Below are 26362 nucleotides of genomic sequence, written 5' to 3'. Positions count from 1 at the left end.
GTTTTATGAATACTACAAATGTGAAAATTTTTATGTACGGTTTCTTCCCATTTATGCTTTACATGTTTACAGTTTTTAGGAATATTCGGATGCAAGGGCATGAGCTGAGTTTGACACACTGCTAGCACATCTAGTCAGCACACCGAAATGTGGTATATACACCATTGAAAATGGCGCCAAACTATACTGAAATAACGACAAATGCAGTTTATTTCAAGTATTCTAACAGTTAAACTGGCATAATGTACAATGTGTAAATCATGTACAAGCATCTGACAAAATGAAATGCATTGTAAGACTGAGCTAGTGTGCAGCCCTTAGACATTAACGCAAAATGAGTAACAAATGTGACTTCCTTAAATTTGTCCCTTGAACAACAACAAACTATAAAAACATATCCAACATCAAATGCTTTAATCAATATTTAAAAAAGCTCTGATAAAATAAAAATCACCCATTATGCTTCCAGATCAGTTCTTCAGAGGTTACACAACCAGGTGCTCCTGTACAAGTGTGCAGTCTGGAAAAAAACACAGAAGGCCTGATGGAGCCTTTCATTTTTCTCCTGACCTACTAATGGCTTAGATAACTAACTCGCAGGCCCGTCACAAGTGCTGCCAACAGGTTCTGTGCCATTAGCGTTGGACTCTGAACCATTTTGCTCTGTTTCTTCACCTTCCTCTTCTAAGAGATCTGCCTCTTGGCTCAGTCCCTCGGCATCTTCTGTGCTTCTTTCCTGGATTTCTGTTGAACCGTCATTCCTCTTGCCCTGTTTGTCATGGAAGACTTCCACCCCCACCATACGGAGGTAATGAAGACGCTCATTACGTGGGACAAAAGCCCTGATGGAAGTTTTCCCCCTCCAGCCGCACAAATCTATAGGGCACTGAGGAGCATCAAGATCCCTGGAGAGATGAGAAGAAAGAACAATTAAAAGTTGAAGTTGATACAAGAGGGAAAAGAGCCAAAGAATGAGTGACGGAGAGGACAATGAGAGGAGAAATCAAGACAGAAGGGGAAAGGAAAATGAGCAAATTATTGATCAGCTACAGTGCAGACAGCGTCAGAAACCGACGTGGAGTGTGATAGCGGCGGCGGTTGAGGCACTTTAAGAGCGCCTGTGATCAGACGGATGGAAAAAGAGAGTGAAAGATGATCAGGCGCGCTGTGCTGGAACCGGTCGTCATGTTTTCATGTGTGGAGCCAGCAGCACGCTGCCAGCAGAGGAGGATGACACCACAGCGCCGCTAATCACAGTGACATCAGAGCTGCTCTTGGCTCGTGTCACTCACTGTGACGAAACTGCGAAGAACAAGTGCGCGCACATCAGTATTAGAGCATGTGCTTTGTGGGGGCTCATATTAATGAGAAAATAAAGAGACATATTCATAGATTCCCATGATGCCATGAGGCTAATTTAGACATGTCGTCTAGAACAAAAAGGAATGGAGTAATAATGCTGAGTGGCGAACATTTATCAACCACACCGTTTGTTGCTAATACTGAAAAGGGCTGTTTGAGATTCAGTTAAAAATTCACAAATTTAGTTGCTTGTTCAAAATGACCCCAAGTATTTGTATGCGAAATTTGGTATATCAAAAAAAAGGAAGTATAGAAACACCAAAATGCACAAACTCTCAAAATGTGCATTAAAAATTTGCTTAATTGTGGCAGTTTTGTTTCACATTTACTGATCAAATTCCTTGATGCGCAACAAACTTGCGTGACTTTTGATTGACAGGCGATCTGACCAATCATAACATCGAATCCGCCATTTTATTTGACAAACCAACCAGGTAGGAGCGCAGTAGATTAACGCTGGTTTACTCGAACTTGAACTGTGTATTGGCGTCTTTCTGCGGTTGAAACAACATACCTTCCAATATTCATTCATATTTATTCCTTGCTATAAATAGTAGTAAATATGAAGAGGTGATTGGTTCACGTGACTCATGTCTTTTTTTTACTGTCTTGTCTGTCATCAGTTTCCTCATTGCAATGTATTTTTTACTGCGAGAGATTATGATGTGTGCTGTGAGCGTAATGGCTTGTCGGACATAGCAACAGTAACTAAGGGGGCGGGGTTTTTTAGCGAAGGGTCAATTAACCTTTATGAGGACATTTGAAAATATTATCATCTAACATACAATGCACAGAACGTTGTACATTTCTTCAGTTTAAATAAATTAATTTTATACAGTGTCCAGAATAGAAGCTTACATTCCAAAAAAAAATAAAAAAAATTTAATTAATAAACAGAAACCCAAATACATAATAAAAAAACATCTAATAATAAAAAATAATAAAAAACAAATGTCAACTTACATTAACATCTAAATAAATATCAAAATAAATAAATCTAAAATATTAAATTAATGAAAAATAAACATCTAAATATAAAAAAATAAATATTTAAAATATCAAACAAGCAAGTAAACAAACCAATATAAAAAAAATATCAAAATAAATAAGTGCATGAATGAGCTATTTGTGTATTAACTCTAAGCCTAGGTTAACTTGCCTGGTTTTAACCCACACACCTGACAACTGGGCTGCGTTTAGCCCCGACAAAAACGGTGCAAAACGTTTGTTAAACGGAAACGGTGGTGCGTTGAACACTCTGTTCTGATGACGAAAGAGTTGCAACTATGGCAGCTGAGAAGGCCATTCTTTGTGTTCTTTTTGAAGAATTTTCGGAGCCTGATGAAATCGGTATAAATACGTGTTTAATACTGCAAAATACGCTCGATGTTACAGTCACTGCCCTTGCCGTCCAGAATAAAGGAGAACATCCCAATCAAATGAAGGGATTTGTGGAAACTGTGGTTCCTAATTATTGTGATCAACATTTGCCTCGCATTTCAGGATGAAATGACAAACATTTCAGGTGAAGGATAATCCACTTCTTACCTCCGAGACTGTGTTATGATCTATATGACCTTATTATTTTTATTGTGAGTATTCGGCTTATCATTATTGCTGATCACTGTTGTTGTGCTATGATATTGTAATATTTACCATAATATAATCAGAGGGGTATATAAAAGTTTATGAAAGTGTCACTCCACAATGCAATAGCAAAATATATAAATATGTATAGTATTTTTATGTTACATTAATCAGTATTTAGCACACCTTTAAGGAAAGGATATGGACCAGAAGACATTGCAATTACTAAATGATATTTAGACAGACTTAAAGAAGTTCCAGATCTATACTTGTGCCCTTTTTATTTCAGTTATTTTGCCTTTAATGTAAATAAACATGTGCAAACAATATACTTGCTCTTGTGAATTTATTTGGATGTTAATTACATTGTGCGAGCTATCTCTTTAATACCGCGTGGTTTACATACATTAATACATGTTTGACACACCCACCAAACAAGAGAAAACGCATCTCAAACCCCGTTGCACACCGTTTCCAGGAAACATGTTGTTCAAACCGGAAACCGTAGCAAAACGGTGCACACCGGTTTGAGCTTGAACTTGCCCCTGGTCAGCTAGATTTCAAACAAGAAGCAAGCTGCTGCGAGTACTGGGTGTCTCATGTGTGCATGTGCTGTCAACTGACTATGATTTGCTTGTCGCTTACATTTAAAACATGAAAGAGTGATGAACTTGTATTGTGTGCTAAAGCTCAACGAAAACAAAAGAAACTCCATACTGTTGAAGAAACATCTGGTATAAGCACAGCCTCACATGGGCACAAAACCAGAATTTGCGGATTAAAATGGTGGGTGTGTTTGTATGTGTGACAGAAAGAGAGGGAGAGAGATAAAAGGACACCGTTTCCAGCTGGATTGACTCGTTTTCTACACAGTAAGGGCCATCAGTGTGAAACATGACTGTCTGGTGGGCCAAACAATGAGCTTTCTGCTGAGAGAGACAATGACGAGCTATTTATCTGTGAAGAGGAAGCCGGGTGAATCAGTTCGAGCCCTTTAATTATCAGACAAGGGGCGTAATGGCTACAAAGCGCTCAATCTCCATTCATTTGTCTCGTGACTGGCTGATGAATGGCGGGAGTGCCATAAAGCCCTGTGTGCGTACAACACAACACACCTCCCAGCACCCGCTACAGGAGTCCCAGCACGAGCGCCGCACCAATATATAGCCAGACGTCTACCTAGACTGCATATTAAAACTGCACCTAATGAAGAAAATATAGAAAACGGAAATCAAAGCTGCCTAGTAAAATCTAATTTTGGTTTAAATCCAAGGCAGCACTACATTTAGCCTTCACATATAAAGAAATTCCAGAATGAATTGTGATACTAAGTTGATTTAAACAATATCTGTGCACGATGTATTTAAAAATTTACATTTTTAGAACTTTTTCATAATGTGTTGTTAGCTTAGCAACATACTAACACCAAACTCTATTGGAATCAACTATCGGTTCCATTTTGGTTTGAATATGTTGTCTTAGAAGGAAGCTCCCTACGTAGGAAACAGACAAAGAGGCAGTTCACTAGGCTTTCGAACAGATGAAGGGAAGAATGAGGCATAAACTGGAGACTAGATCAGATCTCAAGACTCTTTTGTTTAATAACCGTGTTGTAATAATATGGACTGAGAACATGAGCACTTACTTCGGATCTGGTAGGTATCTTAAAACAATGCTGCCCATTCCTGTAGAAAGAGAGAACAACATATGCATTTCAGAGCTGATATATTTTAAATATATCAGTAATGGCAACAAAAAAATCACGCCTTTGTTAGCTGTAATGTGATGCTGAGCTTTATGAAAGAGAATAAAGGCCAAAGGTTCTGGTCTAAACATGTGAATTTGTCACAATGACACAGGCAGTTTGACCACACTGATGAGTGCCACAGCAACTACTATAACACCAAATTAATAAATGACTAATATCTATACACAAATACACACACATATATATATACATAGAAAGAAATAATCTATAACTTTTTTTATAGAGAAATTCATTTATTGTTTACTTTTATCTGCCATCTGACTATCTTAGACGTCGTTGCTATGGGTTGCGTCTTGCTTCGAATATGACTGACAGCGCGAGCGTCATGCTTTCTAACCATATCTCCACTTTTTCCCTTTACGTTGCAATTATTCTGCTTATTGTATATATAAAATACAAGTTTACATCAGTAGTCCCATATTCTACCAATGTCTTTATACAGCATGTGCAGATATATACATAGAGAGTATCCCACACACACACTATTACTTTAACTCTCCGCACAACTCTGTATACATTGGATTAATTTTAATAACTTTAATGTACTTGAATTGTGCATTAAACACTAGGCGTATACAAGTATCGGATCGGGACTTGGTATCGGCAGATCCTCAATATTCAATGACTCGGAACCTGATCGGGACATCCCTAATATGTAATTTATTTATAACCTACATTTTATAATATATTATTAAATTTGCATATGTAATCTTTTTTTGTAAATATTTTATCAATTTGATAAAATTATACAATTTACATCTAGTGCATGTGATTTTTTTTTATGTATATATTTGATCTATTTTATAAAATGTTATATATAAAAAAATCTATAATGTGTATGCATGTTTAAGTTTACATAAAAAAAACACATTGTATATTTCTAATTTGTGCATGTATGTGTGCGTGTATGATAGCAGTGATCTCTTGAAGGTTCATTCAACTTTTTACCATTCAAAACGCCAAAATCGACCTATACATTTTAACATGGCTAAGATTTCAAATAATTCATTACTAAAACAAGTGGCATCAGCAGGACTCTGAACGGCACTGACCAAGTTTCTTGGCCTGATTGTGAGCATCATCTCCAAGTTTCCGGAGGAAGGGGTTCTCCTGCGTGAGGAGCACCTTCACGTCCTCCACGCAGATGTTGATGATTCGGGCTCTGATGTAGGGACACAGCGTGTAAATACCCTGGAGAAAGACAGCAGCATAGAGTCAAGGACTCTATCTCCTCTTTCATACACACACAAACAAACAGAGCACACACATAGCCTTTCCTGCTCAGAGAGAAGCATGTAACCTCAGGATGATTAAGTCTAGTGCAAAAATGCATTTTCTTTCCCATTAATTCAGCCTTGGAAAGCAGCAGACATATTTTAATCCATTTCTTCATCTATGGGAAGAATAAATACACATACACAAAACAGATCTTCCTCTAGTTAAAAATCAATAGACTATAGTGGAAAATGGTAATGGAAGTTCCCTCTAGAGCAGACAGGAAGACAAACTGAGGTTATTAATGGCACACTGAGATTAACTTGTTTTCCCTATAGACCACTAAACCTAGTTTTTGAGCAAAAAAACATCTGAGACAACTGAGATATCTGAGTGTTGCTTTAATAATAGACTGATTACTGCGGTACAACTTAATATCCAAAGCCTTTCTGGTTAAAATTGCATGTGAAACAACCCATTATATCTTGCAGAAGTATCTCTGGGATTAGACTGCTGTTTTTCAACTTGAAAAATATCTTTAAATGACGAAAACACATCTACACAACACTATATTTATTCTAGAAGTGAGTATCCAGTATTAATTTAGATTTCAATATTTTCAAAATTTTGGTTGTACGTACGCAAATACACAAGTTACTACTACATAAAACATTATTAACACCAAACTCAGTTTTTTTTTTTTACACACACCCACCTCCTGAGCCAGTCTGAAAGCACAACCAAACTGTTCTCCATCAGTATTTCTGGACCAGACCTTCACGCCGGTGTTTATAACCTGCAGAAAGGTTAACAGCATTTAGCTACTTCATTATTATTATTTAAATTTGGTAACACTTTACATTAAGTTAATGTTAGGTAATGCATTAACTAACACTAACTACCAACGACAGTGTTTTCATGACTTTCATTAAAAGGAAAAAAATTGAGAGAGACTGATAATGGCAGTCAGAAGAGAGAACGTTGTCAAATTGACCATCCCTCCCATAGACACTGCATTAGAAACATCCTGGCATTAGCGTTAACTGTTTTTTTGTAATTTGATGCAAAGGTGATATAATACAAATAATAGTGTTATAAATGTAGATAAAAAAAATTTAAAATACAAATATGAAAAACTTTCGAGGATTTACGATGCTGATGACCTTGTCTTGACCTGTCTTGTGAAAAGGGTCCATACATTTGTAACAGTACTTATTGATCTCTGTTGTAAACATTTTTTAATAAAAATACAATTATTTATTGTTACTTCATGTTAGCTCAGGTCCATTAAGTAACAATAATAGATACAGCTTTTGATTTTAATAACACATTAGTAAATGCTGAAATAAACATTAAGATTAATAAATGTTTTAGAAATATTTTTCATTGTTAGTTCAAGTCAATTAATGCAGTTAACTAATGTTAACAAATGGAACCTTATTGTATTTTTTTATTCTATTGCATAATAATAATAATAATAATAAATTTTTTATAATAAAATTCATTATATTTTATCATTACAATCATTACTATTATTATTAGCAGCATCAGTAGTAGTAATAATTTCTTATTATAATTACAGAAATCGTGTTCTTATTTTATTATATTAGAAGTAAATATTACTACTAATACATTAGTTATAACTATTATTACTTAGTACTAATAATATATATATTACTGTATTACTATACTATTATATTAATATAGTATTATTGCTATATTATTCGTTCTTACTATTAGTAACAGTAATATGATATATATATATATATAATATATATATATATATATAATTGGTACTACTACAAATTATAATGATCATTAGTATCAGTAATTAAAATAACATTCAATTAAATATATAATGTAAAAATTGTGTAGTAATAATAATAAATATTGTTATATTTAATAAAATTAATGAAGTAAATACAATTCTCTATAATAAACTTTATAGGTTTAATTATTTATAAGTAAATAAAAATAAACAAATAAATAAAAAAAGTTATAATAGTTCTGGATCACTACCCAAATAACATTTCAGCATGTTAACTGCTCAGAACAAATAATACAACAAAGGACGGGGTGTGTAAGTGTTTACAGTGTGTTTCTTTGTTGTAACGTAACTCCACTGATGTCTGTTTACATTAGCAGCAGATGGTTGTTTCATACTTGATGAATGTGAAGGCACTAGAGCACAGATAGAGTTGAGATCATTGCGAGGCTGCTGTCCCCATCTGCCTGTACGCCATCCTCAATCACTGCTAGCACTGATGAAGGGCCATCAGAGTGAGTGAGTGAGTGAGTGAGTGAGTGAGTGTGTGCTCTTGCCTTCATTCTCTCGCTGTTGTTGAGCAGAACATTGCGGAGCTCTTTGGATACCATGTACAATTGCCTCTTCTTTCCTTCATGGGTTCGAGTCAATACGTTCAGCTTGGGGAAATCTGGAGACAGGTCGTAGAAAGCTCTGCAGCAGACAAAGAAATATCACAGCATAAAATAAATGATGGTTAGACAGAAGGAAAAAAACGCACATATGCGCACAGCGCTGAACACGCTGCGACATATGGAGCAGAGGCGTTGTCTCCAACAAGTCAAAATGGCGGGTTGCCAGCGCTGTGGCACTGTGCATCTGTGTGAGAAAATAAATAACATTCATCACAAACAAAAGACGGAGTCACAGTGACTGATTGATAATGATCATATCATCGTTCATCTGATTGGTCACATAGGATGTATAGCGTAAGAACAGATAAATGCTCATATTTTTACACAAAGGCTCCAGCCCACTCAGAGTGTATACATTCAGCCGTGACAAACACAGTGTTTCAGACAAAAAAAAACACACAAGATATGAGAGTGTTCGTAAAAACAGTATTTGTATTGAGCAGCAAGGCTTTGAGAGAAGAGGCACTCACTGGATGGGAGGGAAGATAGGGTCATCCTCTGTCAGAAACACAAAAGGATCCTCTTTGAAGCCAAAGAGTTTCATCTTCTTTGGAGGAGGGGGGCTGGAACAGACAGAGCACTTCGTGTCAATGTGGAGCACAGTAACTGAAGAAAAATAATTTAATTACAAAAACACAAAATTACTAAAACTTCCATATTAAAGTTAACAATTTATAAAAGCATGTTAATGATACTAAAATAACACTGCTCAGAAAACTACACACACATTATTTTTAATGCAGATTTAAAATTATTTTATCATAAAAATATAGTGATAAAATCAAACAATAAAATCAAATAAATAAAAAAAGGTCCGCAAAATATATTTTTCTCTTTTGATCTTTGAATGAAACGGGCAGAAATGTCTATGGGCCAGAATCCAGAGGACAGCAGACATACCTTCACTCTTCTCCAGCAGAGCAGCGATGACGGCTTCATCCTCGATGGGGTTCAGAGAGCAGGTTGAGAGAAGAGGCACTCACTGGATGGGAGGGAAGATAGGGTCATCCTCTGTCAGAAACACAAAAGGATCCTCTTTGAAGCCAAAGAGTTTCATCTTCTTTGGAGGAGGGGGGCTGGAACAGACAGAGCACTTCGTGTCAATGTGGAGCACAGTAACTGAAGAAAAACTGCAATAACACACCGTCCAGCAGGGCGCACTGAAATCAGCAGCACAAGTAACGCCTGAAAGCCAATATGTTCAGAATGGAAATCTGTCTTACTGAATTCTTAATGAATACTGCACAGTTGTTGCACGTCTACTATTATGCCTAACTAGTATGTGAAACAACAGATCACCACATAACCACACTAGTATAACGCCTGTTCAACCCTTAAAACAGATTGTGAGTTGCGACCCTGTTTTTATACAGTCTATGGTTGCGACCCGCGACCCAAAGCAATGTCATGTTTTCTTACAAATAGTGCTGTTATTTTCCAAGTAAACGGCCATTTAAGAGCAACTCAAGTAGCGTCCAGAAGGAAATATTATTTTGCACTGAATATTGCACTGAATATTGTGCTTAAATGTCTAATTTTTAAGTCAGATAAATATTAAAAAAGAAACGTTTAAATGTTATGAACAGAATTATTAATAATACTATTGTTAAGCTTTTTAAAATAGTAATAACAACAACAAAACTGACTAATGATAATCAATGTATCTGTTACACAATAATAATAATAATAGCAATAACAAATAACTATTTATTTTATTATTAGAATAATTAAAAACAATCAATATAGCTATTAATAGTAATAACTGTTTTAATAACAATAATAAATAGTAAACAACAGTTAAATAACTATTCTAATATTAATAAAATGACTATAATGATAATACATGTATTGTTATATAATAAAATAACTTAAAAATATATATAAATAATAATTTCATGTTAACAGGACTGTGTTTGCAATGTGTTGACCAAACGTCCTCATTCGTATTGGCCACCCTAAAAATGCTTCTGACTTTCTTGTCATACTATTGATTTATTTTAATATTTAATAATATTTTATTATTTTACATAACCTTGCTAATTAAATGATTTAAAATCAATAAAGATATAACAGAAATAACAGATCTACTGATTTATGAAATGGATTATTAAACCCTTGTGTTATAGGCTTTATCATTTAATTTACAGTCATCATCCAAAAATGTCTTCATTGGTGCATCTCAAAATCCTCAACACAGAGAGAACAAAAGAATGAACGAAAAAAACAGCAGAGAGAACAATAGGGTGACTGCTGCACCCACATATACACCTGGCTGAAGACACTCACCCACAGACATTATCTTTCTTGACCTCTAAAAGGTCAGGAGTATCTGGGACAGACGGGTTTCCCTCTGCAGGAGTCTCGCCCTCCACTGCTTCCACAGGGGCATCAGCGGACGAGCCGTCTGCTGGTGGGACGTCAGCGGGAGACTCCCCCATCTGCAGCTCCTCTGCAGGAGCCGCCTCACTGGAGGAGGTCACATCCTTATGACGAAGCTACAGACAAAGAGAGGACAGAGAGAGTACATATGCCAACTTACCATTTCAAAGACAAACAGGGTGGATCCATGCAAGAAAACGGGTTCGTTAGTTAAAACAACAAAAAGATACCATAAATGTACTCTCATACAACTTCAATGCTCTGTTTGCATATATTATATTACATTATAGGTCTGGGTTTTCTAATACCTTTGGGTAACGGCGGTTCCATGGCATGGGTGCCTTCTTCACCAACACAGCCACAAAAAACCCGCCAGTGTTCTGGTGATGGGGCAATATTCTCATACTGAAAACACAAGTCAAATATACCACAATGACTATAAATCAGTGTAAATTGGGTTCAAACACCCAGCGATGCTAGTATTGCTCCACTTTAACTGTGGTTATATACTACCATCTGGTGGAGGGTACAACACACTTGAGCCCTGCAAGCACATACAGAAATGTTTTTGTCATACAGATATTTATGATCAAAACTAACTCACCATCTCTCCAGCTTCATATTGGCCAGCTTCTCTGGGTCTGTTGGTGGAAACATGGTGGGTCTGATCTGAGTGTGTCGACTTGTCGGCACCTTTGACCAGTCAGAGTACCACTGACCCTCTTTGGTCATTAGCTTCAATTAAAAGAGCAGAGAGCTAGATTGTAAATAGATTTTCTTTGGGGGAAAAAAATTATACTTGTATTGAGCAAGGATGCATTCAATTGATTAAAATTGACCATAAAGACATTTAAAATGTTACAATTCACTCACCATTGGCATGTGTGGCAAAAAGTTAATTTTGGACCGGATTAATTTTGTAGCTACATTTAAAGACTAGCCACCAAGTTACCAAACACATGTCATGTTTACTCCATATCATCATCCGAATTTGACAATATGACACCAGAGTACAAGATCTGATTACGTTCAAGGTTAAGGGGCTGTACACGAGTGTAGGTATGTTATTTTAATAGCCAAGATATCTTGGATTAGCAAAAGAGCTTTACTGTGGGCCTCGCTCCAGTGAGGACTTGTTACTTAATAGTCTAATGCTCTTGCTGCAGTTAATGAAGGGAAATGACAGCACTGCGCTAACGCAAACGACATAAACCAGAGCCAACACGACATTCATAAGCAGAAACAGTATAGAGAATGAAATTGATGTCAGAGAGTGGAGGCTAACGCTTCATTACCTTCCAAGATGTAATTCCAGGCATATATTTGAGTCCTGGAAGATCTGGAGAGGCATCAGCTAACTCTAAAGCACCTGAGAAATAAACAAGAGTGAAGAAACAACCACAGGAGAGTGAGATCAGAAAATGAAGGAGTGTGACAAATGACAAGACAAATATGTCCAGCTTACTGCTTGAAAATATAATGTTTGATTGAAAAATTTTATTTACCACAGGTTTTGTAATATAATTAATATATAACTTTATATTAACGGAGACACATAACACAAACCAATGGGCTGAAACTTGTAAAGGGTAAAATGTAAGGGTAAATCTCAGAAACAGGGTTATCATCATCTAAACTATAAAAAAAGAATATGTATATATATAATCTAAATTATTAGTTTAACTTGAAGTACTACATTAACTAAAACTAAATTAAAGAATAAAAATAGCTATAATTGTTTTTATGAATTAATTTAATTACAAAAACACAAAATTACTAAAACTTCCATATTAAAGTTAACATTTTGATCTTTGAATGAAACGGGCAGAAATGTCTATGGGCCAGAATCCAGAGGACAGCAGACATACCTTCACTCTTCTCCAGCAGAGCAGCGATGACGGCTTCATCCTCGATGGGGTTCAGAGAGCAGGTGGAGTACACCATCCTGCCCCCTACTGCCAGCTGCTCCACACCTCGTACTGCGATCCTGATCTGCAGCCTGACAGACAATGAGACACACACTGAGCATAACAAACTGCTCTGTTCTGCAACCTGAGAATGGACCAATGCTGACAGTGCAACCTAAAGAATACAACTCCTCATTAGATGCAACATTGCATTTCAGTAAAGAGGAACAGAAAACACTCCTCCAGCAAACACATCACTGCTAATTCACTGCCGCTGCCAAAATGCTTAAGCTCCAGACACAATGATCTGCACCAATCAAGACTTGCGGGTTTACCTGAGGGCATGAAGACACAACAAGTATCGAAACATTTCTGGAGGATCATGTGACACTGAAGACTGGAGTAATGACATATTCAAAGATATACTTAATATTACTTTTGAATTACAGATATTACTTTTGTTGCATCTCTCACAATGGATATAGAAGATTACAATATTCCACATACTGGTAGAATGGATTTTGGCAAATCCAGGTATTCCATGCCCTCAGAATGTTTGCATACTGTTCACAACACACAAGATGCACACCCTAAAAATAGCAATATTACACTATTATTCTGGACTGGTCTTACCCGTGGAGCTGCAGGCTGTTGCTGGTTGTCCATTTTTTCCACACATCAATGTTTTTCCTCATTGTTCCATCTCCACTGTAGAGAAAAAGGTTCTGATTTTATTGTTCGCCATTTATTTGTAACACCACTTTAGATCATTTCATGAGAGATACTGAGCACATAAATGTATTTCTCTTAAATGTACTTGCCCTGATTTGATCTGTTTTATGTTTTCCTGAGAAATTTGTCTTTTTTTATATTATTTTGTCATCTTTATTTTGCTTTAAGGAGTTAAAAATTGTCCTTATCAACCCTGATTGACATGGTAATAAAATTCTATTACATTATCACAGTTAAAGTTTTGGCCGTTTTTTTTTTGTTGTTGTTGGATTGAGTGGGTTTTTGAGAGCTTTTGGGCTGGAAATCGTTCACCTGATCTGGCTACGCTGCCGTCAAAGAAACTTTGATCCGCTGATATGTGTGCATGTCTATGTGGAGGCCCACAGTTTCTCAAGAGCGGAGGGAATATTACTGTATTTATTAGTTTTCTGTATCAGGTATGATTCTGTATGTCCATCGGTTTACATTGTAATGACGCTTGAAAGCCACGAATCGGATTTTAAACTAAAAGACAGAAAACAGACGTTTTCTCATGCTGAGAGATAAACAGATGTATGTGTGTGAGAAAATATCATATATGGTGTTAAAAAAATAAATGACACAGCGGATGAGAAGAGTTCCTATTTTCTGTTTTTATTTGAGCTCCAGAAGATGAAGCACGTATTTTAAAAAAAGTAACATATCAATACATTTTTGGTTTTAATGTTTTTTATTGTGTGGTAACCGTTTTATAAAAGCAATTAGGTATATTTATTTTATATAATGTATACTTATTTTATATACTTGGTATAGGATTAGGGTGTGGTTTAAGGTTAGTTGCATGCAATTATGCATAATTTACTGCTATTACTATGTTAAGCACATGTAACACTGTAAGACACTATAAAATAAAGGGCTACCAAGACTTATGATATTATTATTATTATTATTATTATAATTAGTGATTCTTCACCATACAAAGATTAAAGATGGTGGTATCATCACATTTATTCCTTCAAGCAATTTTAAGCTGGACTGTATTAACTTTGAGGAGAGTTACTTTCCTGTGGTCTTATGAGATCACATGCTATTTTTTAAATCAATTACATCAGTGTTTGGTTAACAAGGCAGCAAATTTTGAACCAAATAAAAGTGCTATTCAGGAATGAACTCTTGAAGTTAGGAAACTACAATCTTACGCAGGCAAAAATCAAGCCATAATTACATCTTTAAAGTCAACTTCAAATAATTTCATCGACAGAGAGAAATGTTTAGACAGCAAAACCAGGCTGACCACACTGTGTGTGTGTAAGATGTTTGGCCTGCTGGTATGGAGCAGATGTGTTGTGCTTGGCACCTGATTCTGCTGCAGGCCCAGTATAGACTCCACCAACTATAAACCCTGCTATATGATGTTACATGCTGGGAAGAGATTCACTGCTCAACCAAAAACACAGAGCTCTGGCATGTGTGTGCGCCTCTATAATTGTGATCCTATATTCACTGTGGTCATAATCACAACTTCATTTCTGTGCACATAAAAACCGGGTTCATGCTGTTTGACAACACACATACACACACAGTGGCTCTTATCATGTCAAACAGCAGAAAATAAATCTACAGTTTGAATGGTTTTTAATAATCCACATTAAAAGTACCTAGACTGACCTCTTTGCAGCTTATTTTGGTCTATAACCACTTAGAAGAGAACGGCTGCAGACGACATTTTAAGCAACCAATAATCACATAAAAACCAGACTATAAGGTTGAAGCTTCTGGGAAGTGTGTGGAAAGATCAACACAGAATTGAATGTTTTTTCCTGAGAGATTTGGCAGGTAGAAAGACACTACAGATGCTAAAACAAATCGGAAGCCGAACAAACCCATTTTATGTATACTAAAATCAGTTCTCGGTTTTATTCTTAAACGGTTGAGCCAGACTTATTTTTCTGTATGGCATCTATGGCTCAGACCATCACCTCCAATTTTGCCAAAAAAAAAATATATATATATATTTTTTAAGTTGGGTTGTATGGATTTGTGCAGTGTTATTTATATGCCATTATAGTATTTTAATATTTTGAATAAGGTTTTATTTTTATATTATCAGTTTTCATTTTCATTTAAGTTTTGGTAAATTTGATATATGCTTTTGTCATTTTTATTGGTTTTTCTTAAAAAAAAAAGTTTTGCTTTAATTGTTTTTAATTTCAGTTTTAGTAATTTTAGTACTATAACTTACAGCTGCATGATAAATTGAATTTTAATCATGATAACGACTGCTTAAGCAAAATCATTTGCGATATTTGCCTGCTGGTTATTTATCTTGAAGTTGTTTCACTTTAATTTGCCTTTTGCATTATCTTGCATTGATAACAACAAGCCTCCACAACCTTTCATGGATCCGGTTGCCAGATTTCAAGAGCTTAAAATCCCCCAAACAGAGTTTGGGGTAGGGGTGTGTTTGTTTTGGTGATTTCAAATATCAACATGAGCTACCAGAAATCACTTACTCTGCCTTTAAATGGACACATCTTCTGCCCTGTGGTTTACTTAATCTTCCCAACCAGGTAAACCACACACTCATCTCTCCCTACATTACAGATAAAGCGCTGATGAGCTGAAAACACTGGCAAAGTTTGGCATTCTCCATTCTGCTCAAATAAAAGTGTAATACAGCCAGTCTGTTGTTTGCTGCGACTAAATCTGCTAGCAAACCATGCAAGTTGACGTTCTCTTGATTTATGCTTGTAAAAGTGCAATAATTCTGATGAAGCATATACATTTTTTCTTTACAATAACAGTGATAAGAATTTTTAAGCAAATTAATCATGATTAACTAACAGTGCAACCATTATCATGCAGCCCAAATTACTTATTTTAGTTCAGTTACTTGGCAAAGGCAACATTTCTAATCAAACACTTTGATTGAAAAACTAGAACTTGCTAATGGAGGTCAATAAAAACAAATCAAGTAACGTCTCTGGGTCCCAAGTAGAGACCCTCACCTGCAGGGTACATCACACAGGATCCGGTCATAAAACAGGACGTCCTTCTTCCCATCCTGATCAAAGTGCAGACGTGGAATGCTAGAGGCGTCATGGTTAACCACCATAATACATGGACTGTTCAATCTCTTGGCCTGGTGGACCAGCAGGTAACAGCGCTTGTTATCCACATCATTGGCAATTACAAAACCCTCTGAAGACACAGAAGAGATGGAGGACAACTATGAGATATGATCATCTTAAATCTGTATTGGATTCATTATGTAAAGCCCATACTAATGAGTATCAGTTTACCAGGGAAAGGCACGTCCATGTCAGAGTGAAGCATCTCGATTAGTTGAGCAGTCTTTGATCCTGGAGCTGCACACATGTCCAGAATCTAGTCATACAAGCCAGAAAGATGGAGATGAGACCTCACAATTATAAAGATTCTCGCAGTGCAGAAAACACCCAGAGGAAAAACCTTCAGCTGGTATTAATGGAAACTCATGATGGTGTTATTGAAGATGTACCTTATGTTGAGGCTCAATTTTCAGTAGAAGAGGAGGAATCATACTGACTGCTTCCTGTCTGCTAATATTTCCCTGATAGAGGAAACAGGATTAAAAGAAAGGTTGATCGAACACGATATTTGCATTTATTAAAAAGCCAATGAAGTTCCACAGATATTTACTGATTTTTATTTACCGATTCCGTTTCGCTGACCAAGAACTGGTGGAATTTCTCCAGGAGTGGAGATTTGCGCAGAATCTTTCTGCTCAGATTAGTGTGCCACGCCAGTTCATCAGGATACCTGTAAGAGCATGGTGAGATGGTGAAAGAGCACGCCTGGAGTACCATGCTTTACAGAGGTCCAAGGACATTTCAAATTAATTTACAAGTAAAACACATAAGCAGTTAGTTTTTTATCCATCTTACCAACTTAAGGGCTGAGGAGCCTCGATCTTCTGCCCATCCACCTCAAGATCTTGAACCTCTTTGAAGTATTTCTCTTTAAGAGTATGAAGGATTTCTTTGGCATGACTGATTACAGGGATTGAGAAAGGGACAAATCTAAAATTTTAAATTGTAGGGGTGTAACAATATATTACATCACAACATATTGCAACACAAAAATGCAACAATATGTATCGTGGATGGTCGTGTATAGTTCATCATTTTATACTTTCAGGTTCAATTTGAGTAATTTTGATGTGCTTTTGCCATTTTTTTATATTTCTATTTAGCTTTACTTTATTTTTATTTGAGTTTTAGTAACTTTAGTACTTCAGCTTATTTTATTTCAGTTTCTTGCCAAAACAACATTTTTAGTTTTTGTTTTACTTTTTTCATCTAATGTTTTGATAACAAAACTAGAACATTTTAATGGAGGTCAATAAAAACAACTTAAGTTGCGTCTCTGGATCCAAGCATATAAATGAACAGTACTTTTGTCATACGTCTTATATAAGTAATAATTTAAACAAAGCTAAGATGGAGTTTAAAACAAATTTAAGTATCACTAGAGTATGATACCGTGAGATCAGTATCGTGTATCAAACAGAATTGTGACATTAGTGTATTGTCCTCTAAACCAGGGGTCCCCAACTCTGGACCTCGAGATCCACCCTCGAGTTTTGCTCCAACCTGGACTAAACACACCTACCGGCAACTTTTTGGTAATCATGAAGACCTTGATGAGCTTGTTCAGGTGTGTAGGCCTGTCGCAATAATCAATATATCGACTTATCGCGCAATATACGTACATGACCTCAATCAATTTTGGTGACGCAATATATCGCACATTATATTTACTTATTTTATACTTATTTTCCATGATCTAAATATTCTTAAAAATTAAAAGTTTGTTGTCATTTGGAAGTGTGTAGGCCTTCTTGCATTATTATGCCGTTACATTATGATTATATATTCAGTGGCATAAAATGGTGTTTAAAATGACAATAATATCGCTTATCACAATTATTTCTGGGGCAATATATCGCACAACAAAAAGTTGTTATCGTGACAGGCCTACAGGTGTGTTTGATTAGGGTTGGAGCTGAACTCTGCAGGAAAGTGGATCTCAAGGTCTAGAGTTGAGGACCACTGCTCTAAACTATCCATGAAAGCGGTCAAGAAATATGGCTTCATCTATTGCCTTGACAGCAGCGTGGCTGATGGTCGGTAGTAAATTATAAGATTCTGAGAGCAGTAAATAAGGTAACTAATATTTTTTTAACCACTGAAGTCATAATTCAAACGGTGTGGCAGTCAAATCACTGTTTGTCATTCAATGAAAACTTTAGACCTGCAGAAAACACCAGGTCACCTCTTGTATCCAGTGATGCGTATTGTAGCTGGCAGTGGCTCCCTCATGGCCTCCATGAACTCCTCAAACTCTCCCTCGGGAACAATCTTCAGCTCCGTGTAGTAATGCTCAAAGAGTTTGTTTTCCTTGATGATCTCAGAGTATCCAGCTCCCCAGCCCTGCCAAAAGATCCCACGTGAGTGACTATTCCCACCTACCTACATGCCATTTACCATGAGATGACATTGAAACCTTTGTTAGTATACATAGACAATCACAATGATATAACTATATGATAAGCGTATTCACTGTGCAACATAAATTATATTCAGAAATGAATCTGCAGTGTGCAGAAAAGTGAGAAGCTAGAGCAGTTAGCAAACTCACAGCGTCATCTCTGCTTCTTTTCCCCTCAGCTCTTCCATCTCTGTTCTGCTGAGCTCTTTGTCTGTTTCTGTTTTTCCTGCCCATGTTGGACACGCATATAACTCTGGATATAAACCTGCGTTGCGTTTTGACTGAGTGTCTGAAGAACTGCACTTCTCAGCTCCCGCTGAACTCACGTGTTCGTGACGCAATCCAAACAAGCGCACATTCGACTGAAAGACCCCTTCCTTGGTGTCCGCATTATTGCCTGTCAGAAAGAAAGAGCTCAGGCTAGGAGGAAAATCAAACAGGCAAAAAAGAAATACTGGCAAGAGTATTGTTCTTCGATAGGTAAAGAAACTGAAGTGGGTGAGGTTTGGGGTATGTTAATGCATCCAATGTTGAACGACCTTGTCTAAAACCATATTGATAAGGTGCTAACCCTCCCTTACTCTCTAATACATGATTCATCCTATTTACAATCATTTTTCCCCATTATTTTACAAAAATTAGACGTAAGTGCTATTGGCCTGTAATTCCCAGCTATTGATGCATCTTTTCCTGGCTTAGCTACTGGTATTATTATTGCATGTTTCCATGATCTTGGTATCCTACCCTCTATCCATATCTTATTAAATAACTCCAGTACTACTTTAAGAATACTATCATCTGCATTTGCCTGACTTGCTTTTCATTTTCTACTTTTAAACCTTTGACCTTCAGTCGTAATAAATGTATTGCCAGAAGAATAAAACACAACATACAATGGTACAACTATAAAAAATAACGCTAATAAAAATAGGCGAAATTATATTAAATATGAGGTTTCACCGTGGAAGTTGTTCTGTATATTTAATTCTGTATTTCACTACATTTTTGTAAAATATTAAATTTGGCAAGCAATAGTAAAAGATAAATAAAAAACAAAATGTTCTCTTTTTAGTTACTCATATGAGTCGCTCATGTAGTACTATCTTTTATCTATTGGTTAGAATTTAATAACTTGCATATATTAAGGCGTGTTTTGGCACAAGCCCCGCCCACCACCTTTCTTGATTGGCGAAACCCATGTTGTGATGGGCGGTTCTTTTGGTTTTCTCCATGGTGTCAGTTTGTGTTGTGGACGAGTTACAAAATATTACTCCAACCTTTCTTCTACTGAAGTAGTATTGCGATTAGCAATTATGGACGCTCTTCTGAAGACGTTATTTTCCTCGGAGGAGCAAGAGCTGTATGTTTTGGATTGCTTGTCGTATTTGATGATGGTTATGGCATTCATAACTTTTGTCACTTTACTCTTTGAGCACGTGCCCTATGGCAGATATGCATCCAGCAGGTATGGGTTCCCTGTGAATGTCAAAGTCGCCTGGTTCGTTCAGGAGCTGCCGGCTTTTCTGGTGCCTTTGAGTTTGGTGCTGTGGAGTCCATGTGCAAAGATAATGCACCTGCCCAACCAATTACTTCTGCTCATGTTCTTATGCCATTATGTGCAAAGGTAGGATTTTTTCTTGTTATACAACATAAATAAATATGTATACATTCTGAATATTTAGGACCATGTGATATTTCAGTTTTTCTTTTTTGATAAATCTGCAAAAATGTCAACAATTCTGTGTTTTTCTGTCAATATGGGGTGCTGTGTGTACATTAATGAGGAAAAAAAAATTAACTTAAATGATTTTAGCAATTCTTATGCATATAACAAAGAGTGAAAAATTTAAGGGGGTCTGAATACTTTCCGTACCCACTGTATATACGTATGGACATGCGTGAGTAAATAACCTAATTTTTCCTTGCAAGTGGTTATTTTATACACTATATATACATTGCCGTTCAAAAGTTTGGGATCAGTAAGATTTGTAATGTTTTTATTAAAGAAGTCTCTTCTGCTCATCAAGGCTGCATTTATTTGATCAGAAATACAGAAAAAAACAGCAATGTTGTGAAATATTATTCCAATTTAAAATAAATTTTAGTATACTTTAAAACGTAATTTATTCCTGTGATGTTATTCCTGAATTTTCAGCATCATGACTCCAGTCTTCAGTGTCCCATGATCCTTCAGAAATCATTCTAATATGCTGATTTATTATCAGTGCTGGAAACTGTTGCTGCTTGATATTTTTTGGGAACCTGTGATACTTTTTTCAGGATCCTTTGATGAATAAAAAGTTAAAGAGAACAGCATTAAGTCAAAATAGAAATATTTTGTAACATTATAAACTACCATTCAAAAGTTTGGAGTCATTATTATTATTATTATTATTATTATTATTATTTTATTTGCTTTTATTCAGCAAGGATGTGTTAAATTGATTAAAAAAAAGTGATACTAAAGACTTATATTTTTAGAAAAGGTTTCTATTTTAAATAAATGATGTTCTTTTTAACTTTATTCTTCAAATAATCCTGAAAAAAGTATCACAGTTCCAAAAAAAAAAAAATTAAGCAGCACAACTGTTTCCAATATTGATAATAAATCATCATATTAGAATGATTTCTGAAGGATCATGTGACAGTGAAGACTGGAGTAATGATGCTGAAAATTCAGCTTTACCATCACAGAAATAAATTACATTTTAAAGTATATTAAAATAGAAAACCATTATTTTAAATGGTAATAATATTTCACAATATTACTGTTTTTTTCTGTATTTTTGGTCAAATAAATGCAGCCATGATGAGCAGAAGAGACTTCTTTAAAACACATAAAAAATCTCACTGATCCCAAACTTTTGAATAGCAGTGTGTATTTTTAACATGAACTGAAGCATGTATTTCTCACAGGTCCCTCATCTTCCCGTTTTTAATTCGAGGAGGGAAATCCACACCATTCATCTCGTTTGTCCTGGCCTTTGTCTTCTGCATCTATAATGGGTACCTGCAGGCAAGATACCTGAGTCACTATGCAGATTACCCACCTGGTTGGGTTACGCATCCCTGTTTCATCATAGGTAGGCGCTAGTGAGTACATATTCAGTGTATAAATGTCATTTCCATCATTGTTGCGTATTCCCTTTCATATCAGATAGAATCTAGTGTTCGTTTCTATAATTGTTTAAGAGCTGATGCTGGAATTCATCCATCACCACCAGGGCACCATCAGCACATGACGGAACACAATGCATTCGCTCTACTGGTCAAGGAAGAGACATAAACAATTACTTGTCAAGATTCTTGTTACTCTCACATTCCAGATAATTTCTCTAGACCTTACAGTCGGTCACCTGACTGATTACTGTAATGTTGACCACTGCAGGGTAGAGATATTGGTCATCTCTCTGAACTCTAGCTGACCTGTCATGGTTGACCGAACATTAGACATTCCCAGTATTCATCTGTATTCCCTGCAGGCCTTTATACTGATCATTTTGTTACAGTATAGTTGAAATATATCATCTTGACACAACCGTATTAGCATTTAGATTGATCTCCATAGTATGCATTGTACTTTTTTTTTTTTTTAAATAAATGAATACTCAGCAAGGATGTATTAAATTGATCAAAAATGACAGTTAAAACAATTATGATGTTACAAAAGATTTTCTATTTCAAATAAATGCTGTTCTTGTGAAGTTTGTATTCATCAAAAAAATCCAGAAAAAAATGTATCACAGCTTTCACAAAAATATTAAGCAGCACAACTGTTTTCAATGTTGATAATAAAAATAAAAGTTTTTCGAGCAGCAGATGATTTCTGAAGGATCATGTGACACTGAAGACTGGAGTAATGATGCTGGAAATTCAGCTTTACATCGCAGGAATAAATTACATTTTAAAGTATATTAAAATAGAAAACAGTTCATTTAAATTGTAATAAATTGTAGTAATATTTTACAATATTACTATTTTTACTGTATTTTGCCTCGGTGAGCATAAGATCTTTCTTTCTTATTCTGAATGATGGTTTTTTTCAGGGTCTTGTTTGTGGTTCCTGGGATGGATCATTAATATTCACTCTGACCATATTCTCAGGAACCTCCGTAAACCTGCAGAGACAGGCTATAAGATACCTAGAGGTAAGACAACGATTATCAGGCTGACAGCACCATTTATGAACTGGAAATGTGTTAGAGTGGGAAGTGTGGCCTAAAATCTTATATTGAAATGGACTAAAATGTTGGTGTGCAGCATGTTTACCAACAATCACAACATTTTGAGTAACAGCATCATGCAGTTTTACATTTTAGAAACCGGCTTTTGATTTTATCACAATATATGAATATTCTAAATTCAAAAATGATCATAAAATTTGGTACCGATATACATACGTGTTCAAGAGTATTCAGAGCAGAATACAAATCATTTGAACCATAGCTCAGTGCTGTCAGCTCAAATGGGTGGTCAGTGCTAAGACATCCTTCAATCTGTTCTCCTTTGAATCTGGCTTCGCCTCTGAAAGAAAATAAAAATAGATGCCCTTTCTGTTCCTGACTCATTGCCTCGGCAGTTTGTCAGGACCACCCTGCTCCAGAGATGCTAATAGTTTGTGACATCCACTTCTATCTCTTTTCCCATACAGTCAGTGTCCATGCAGGATGCAAATGCAGTCATCTCTTACGTCACGTACTTTTTTTCTTTCTTTCTTTTTTTTTTTTTTCAAAGCTTCAAAGCTGTCTGACATCACAGCTTCACAGGGTATTATCAAAAATATTAAAAATGAAAAGAAAAACAAAATCACAATATGCACAGTACAGATTAATGTGAGTCTGTTGATAGATTACATTGTTTAGCCAAAACGAATGGATTTAAAATGATTCCGGTATGTCAAAGTTGTTTAAGATCCAAAGGCTTGTTCCGTTTTATTTGATGCATAAGTGATGACTGACATGATGAATCAGACATGTTTTTTCTGACATATTTAAGTTCTAGTCAGATGGTTTCACACTTAATACGACTCATGTGATGCAATTTCTCTGCTTGGAAACAAACTTGAAATTATTTCTTATTGCTTTGTTCAAATGTCTCTTCATAATTATTTTCTGTTCGTAGGGGGCATGTTTGAGTATGTATCAGGAGCAAACTACTTTGGGGAGATTGTGGAATGGGCTGGATTTGCTCTGGCTGGTCACTCGATCCATAGTGCAGCTTTTGCTCTCTTCACTTTAATTGTGCTGTCCAGCAGAGGAATGGCCCACCACAAGTAAGACATTACCGTATGAAACAATGCATTTTTGCCCAATGTGATTGCACTTTTGTATGCTTTCAATTCTCATGTGTGAGTCATAATTAATTCAAGAATCTTATGAAACAATAATTCTAATATAAACAAGTGAGAAAAAGAATATGAAGCCTGTTTTAGGACAGTTTACATTGTGACATTTACATTTTCCCCACAAATTCTCACTGCTGTAATAATTCTGGATTTTTAATGATTTGTTGTTGTTGTTGTTGTTTTGTAACTTGTGAATTAAAAGTATATAGACGTATATTTAAAAACCAAAAACTAATAAAAATTACAAAAGCACAATCAAATTACTGAAACATTAACCGAAATTAAACTAAAAACAAAATATAAAAATAAAAGCTAATGCAAAATATTAATACATACTATAATATTATCTCAGTGATACTAAAATAACACTGATTTCAACAACTATATAAATATTTAACCCCTTAAATAATTTTTATTTAATTTATAAAAATTTTACTTTTAAATTATTTCTTTTTTTTTCTTCTTCTTCTTTTTAGAGTGAAAGATGACTTGGCATGTTCTTGACTGATTTACCCATAAATATTTTAGTTGTATGATGATCAGTATCTGTGTCATTTCATTTTACAGGTGGTATCTCACAAAATTTGAAGACTATCCAAAATCAAGGAAAGCTTTAATACCGCTTGTGCTCTGATCATGTGGTAAGCCCAGCCGCCACACTCCCACAGAAACAATATTATCATCTTGAGCCCATTATGATTGCACAACAAATATTTTTATGAATATAAAATATATTTCTGTTAATTCATATTGTATAGTTTTCAAGGGAAGTGCTATCAAAATGTACAGAGACTGGGAAGAAATGCATTGAGCACTACACAATAAAAATAACTCAATTCTACAAGACAAATAATTTATTTCTATTATACAACAGCACGCACATTTATGAAGTGCAAAAACAGCATTACTATGAGAGATCATACAGTGTCTCAGAGGAGATGAGATACACATGGCAGACAGCTGCTGCCATAATCCAGACGTTCCCTATTAACCATCTCTTCTTCAAGACAGTAACAATGTGTCCGCAAAATATGGACATTCTGATCGTGCTGGATACGAGGCTATCCGAGTCAAACACATGATTTATCTGTTGAAGAGTGAAAACTTTTATCCATGTACTGCAAGTGTGACAGCAGAACCATTAATCATGTTATACACACATCTGATCCAAAATGTTCAGCCGTTCATGGTGAATTTGCCATGCTGTCAGTTTGGACTGAAAACTGAAAAAATGCAAGATATTCCTGGTTAACAAAAGGCTCTGCTGTTCATGATAAAATGTGAAATAAAATGTGTTTAAATGTTACGAAAGGAGATTTCAATTTAAAATTCGTATTATGTTTACTGATGTATGTGTCAATCTTTAACCCCCAAAAGTGGACTGCTTAGAAGGTTTAAGAAATTAAATTGGATGAATTTCAACAGGGGCACATTGTGTAAATTATGTTGTCATAGCAGTAAATGGATTTATTATTGGATGTCATAATTTGACATTTCCATAAAGCCTCAGGTTGATTCCTTCTTAACAAATGCACAACTAAATGCACTTTTCCCCCGACGTTTACCAAGATCTTTCAGTCAACAGATGGCAGGGATGATATGCAGTAGGGTCAGTACACGAAGCTGTCAAAATGAAGTATTTAAGATCAATAACCAGAAGTATCCCAAGAGCGAGTGCTGCTCACAAAAAAAAAATAACTGCATACCTTGCCTTAAAAGGACAGCTATAGTTATTTATATGTCAAATTTGTTTTGTTTTGCTTTTATACTTAATTGTAAGATACATACTGTATGTAGAGATCATGCACATCATGGTGGTATTATCATAATACTGTCTTTTCTACATTCAGTGTACAACAACATAGTCACAATTTCAACTCAATCCAAATAGCTACAGCTTTTTTTGTATATAAGTTATGTTTGTAACGTCATCATATACCATCGCTGACATGTTTTGACATGCAGCAGGTGGGCTCTCATAATACCTTCAGGCGTAATGTATGAAGTATGGCAAGAGTTATGTGTTGTATGTCAGCAGTGTCAGCAGTGAAAGTGGTCAAGTTCGTTTACTCTGGAATGTGGAAGGTCATATGAATTGCTTATAAACATCCCGTTGTC

At 35.6% G+C, this 26362-nt stretch overlaps 2 protein-coding genes across 3 annotated transcripts; one reads left to right on the top strand and one right to left on the bottom strand.

Moving 5' to 3' along the window:
- Positions 1-399: 399 nt before the first annotated feature.
- Positions 400-19296, bottom strand: nsun2 (NOP2/Sun RNA methyltransferase 2). Its single transcript, XM_016516323.1, has 19 exons — positions 19051-19296; positions 18685-18842; positions 17295-17399; positions 17064-17169; positions 16889-16960; positions 16671-16755; positions 16377-16569; positions 13291-13365; positions 12619-12749; positions 12046-12119; positions 11355-11485; positions 11059-11155; positions 10658-10866; positions 9355-9447; positions 8255-8390; positions 6648-6728; positions 5770-5908; positions 4595-4634; positions 400-905 (listed from the first exon to the last, which is right to left on the bottom strand). The coding sequence occupies exons 1-19, from the start codon at positions 19132-19134 to the stop codon at positions 590-592; spliced, it is 2325 nt and encodes a 774-aa protein (XP_016371809.1). The 5' UTR covers positions 19135-19296; the 3' UTR covers positions 400-589.
- Positions 19297-20125: 829 nt separating this feature from the next.
- On the top strand, positions 20126-25642 carry LOC107711310 (3-oxo-5-alpha-steroid 4-dehydrogenase 1-like). Of its 2 annotated transcripts, none has more exons than XM_016516279.1 (6): positions 20126-20524; positions 21817-21983; positions 22947-23048; positions 24022-24172; positions 24812-24885; positions 25119-25642. In XM_016516279.1, the coding sequence occupies exons 1-5, from the start codon at positions 20214-20216 to the stop codon at positions 24876-24878; spliced, it is 798 nt and encodes a 265-aa protein (XP_016371765.1). In that variant the 5' UTR covers positions 20126-20213; the 3' UTR covers positions 24879-24885; positions 25119-25642. The 2 variants fall into 2 exon arrangements, with proteins under 2 accessions (XP_016371765.1, XP_016371764.1); XM_016516278.1 differs by having other exon boundaries at positions 25003-25641.
- The last annotated feature ends 720 nt before the right edge of the window (positions 25643-26362 follow it).

Source organism: Sinocyclocheilus rhinocerous, unplaced genomic scaffold (genome assembly GCF_001515625.1).
Source record: "Sinocyclocheilus rhinocerous isolate Xijiao unplaced genomic scaffold, SAMN03320098_v1.1 scaffold86, whole genome shotgun sequence".
In the NCBI taxonomy this organism is placed as follows: domain Eukaryota; kingdom Metazoa; phylum Chordata; class Actinopteri; order Cypriniformes; family Cyprinidae; genus Sinocyclocheilus; species Sinocyclocheilus rhinocerous.
This window is presented reverse-complemented; position numbering and strand designations above follow the sequence as displayed.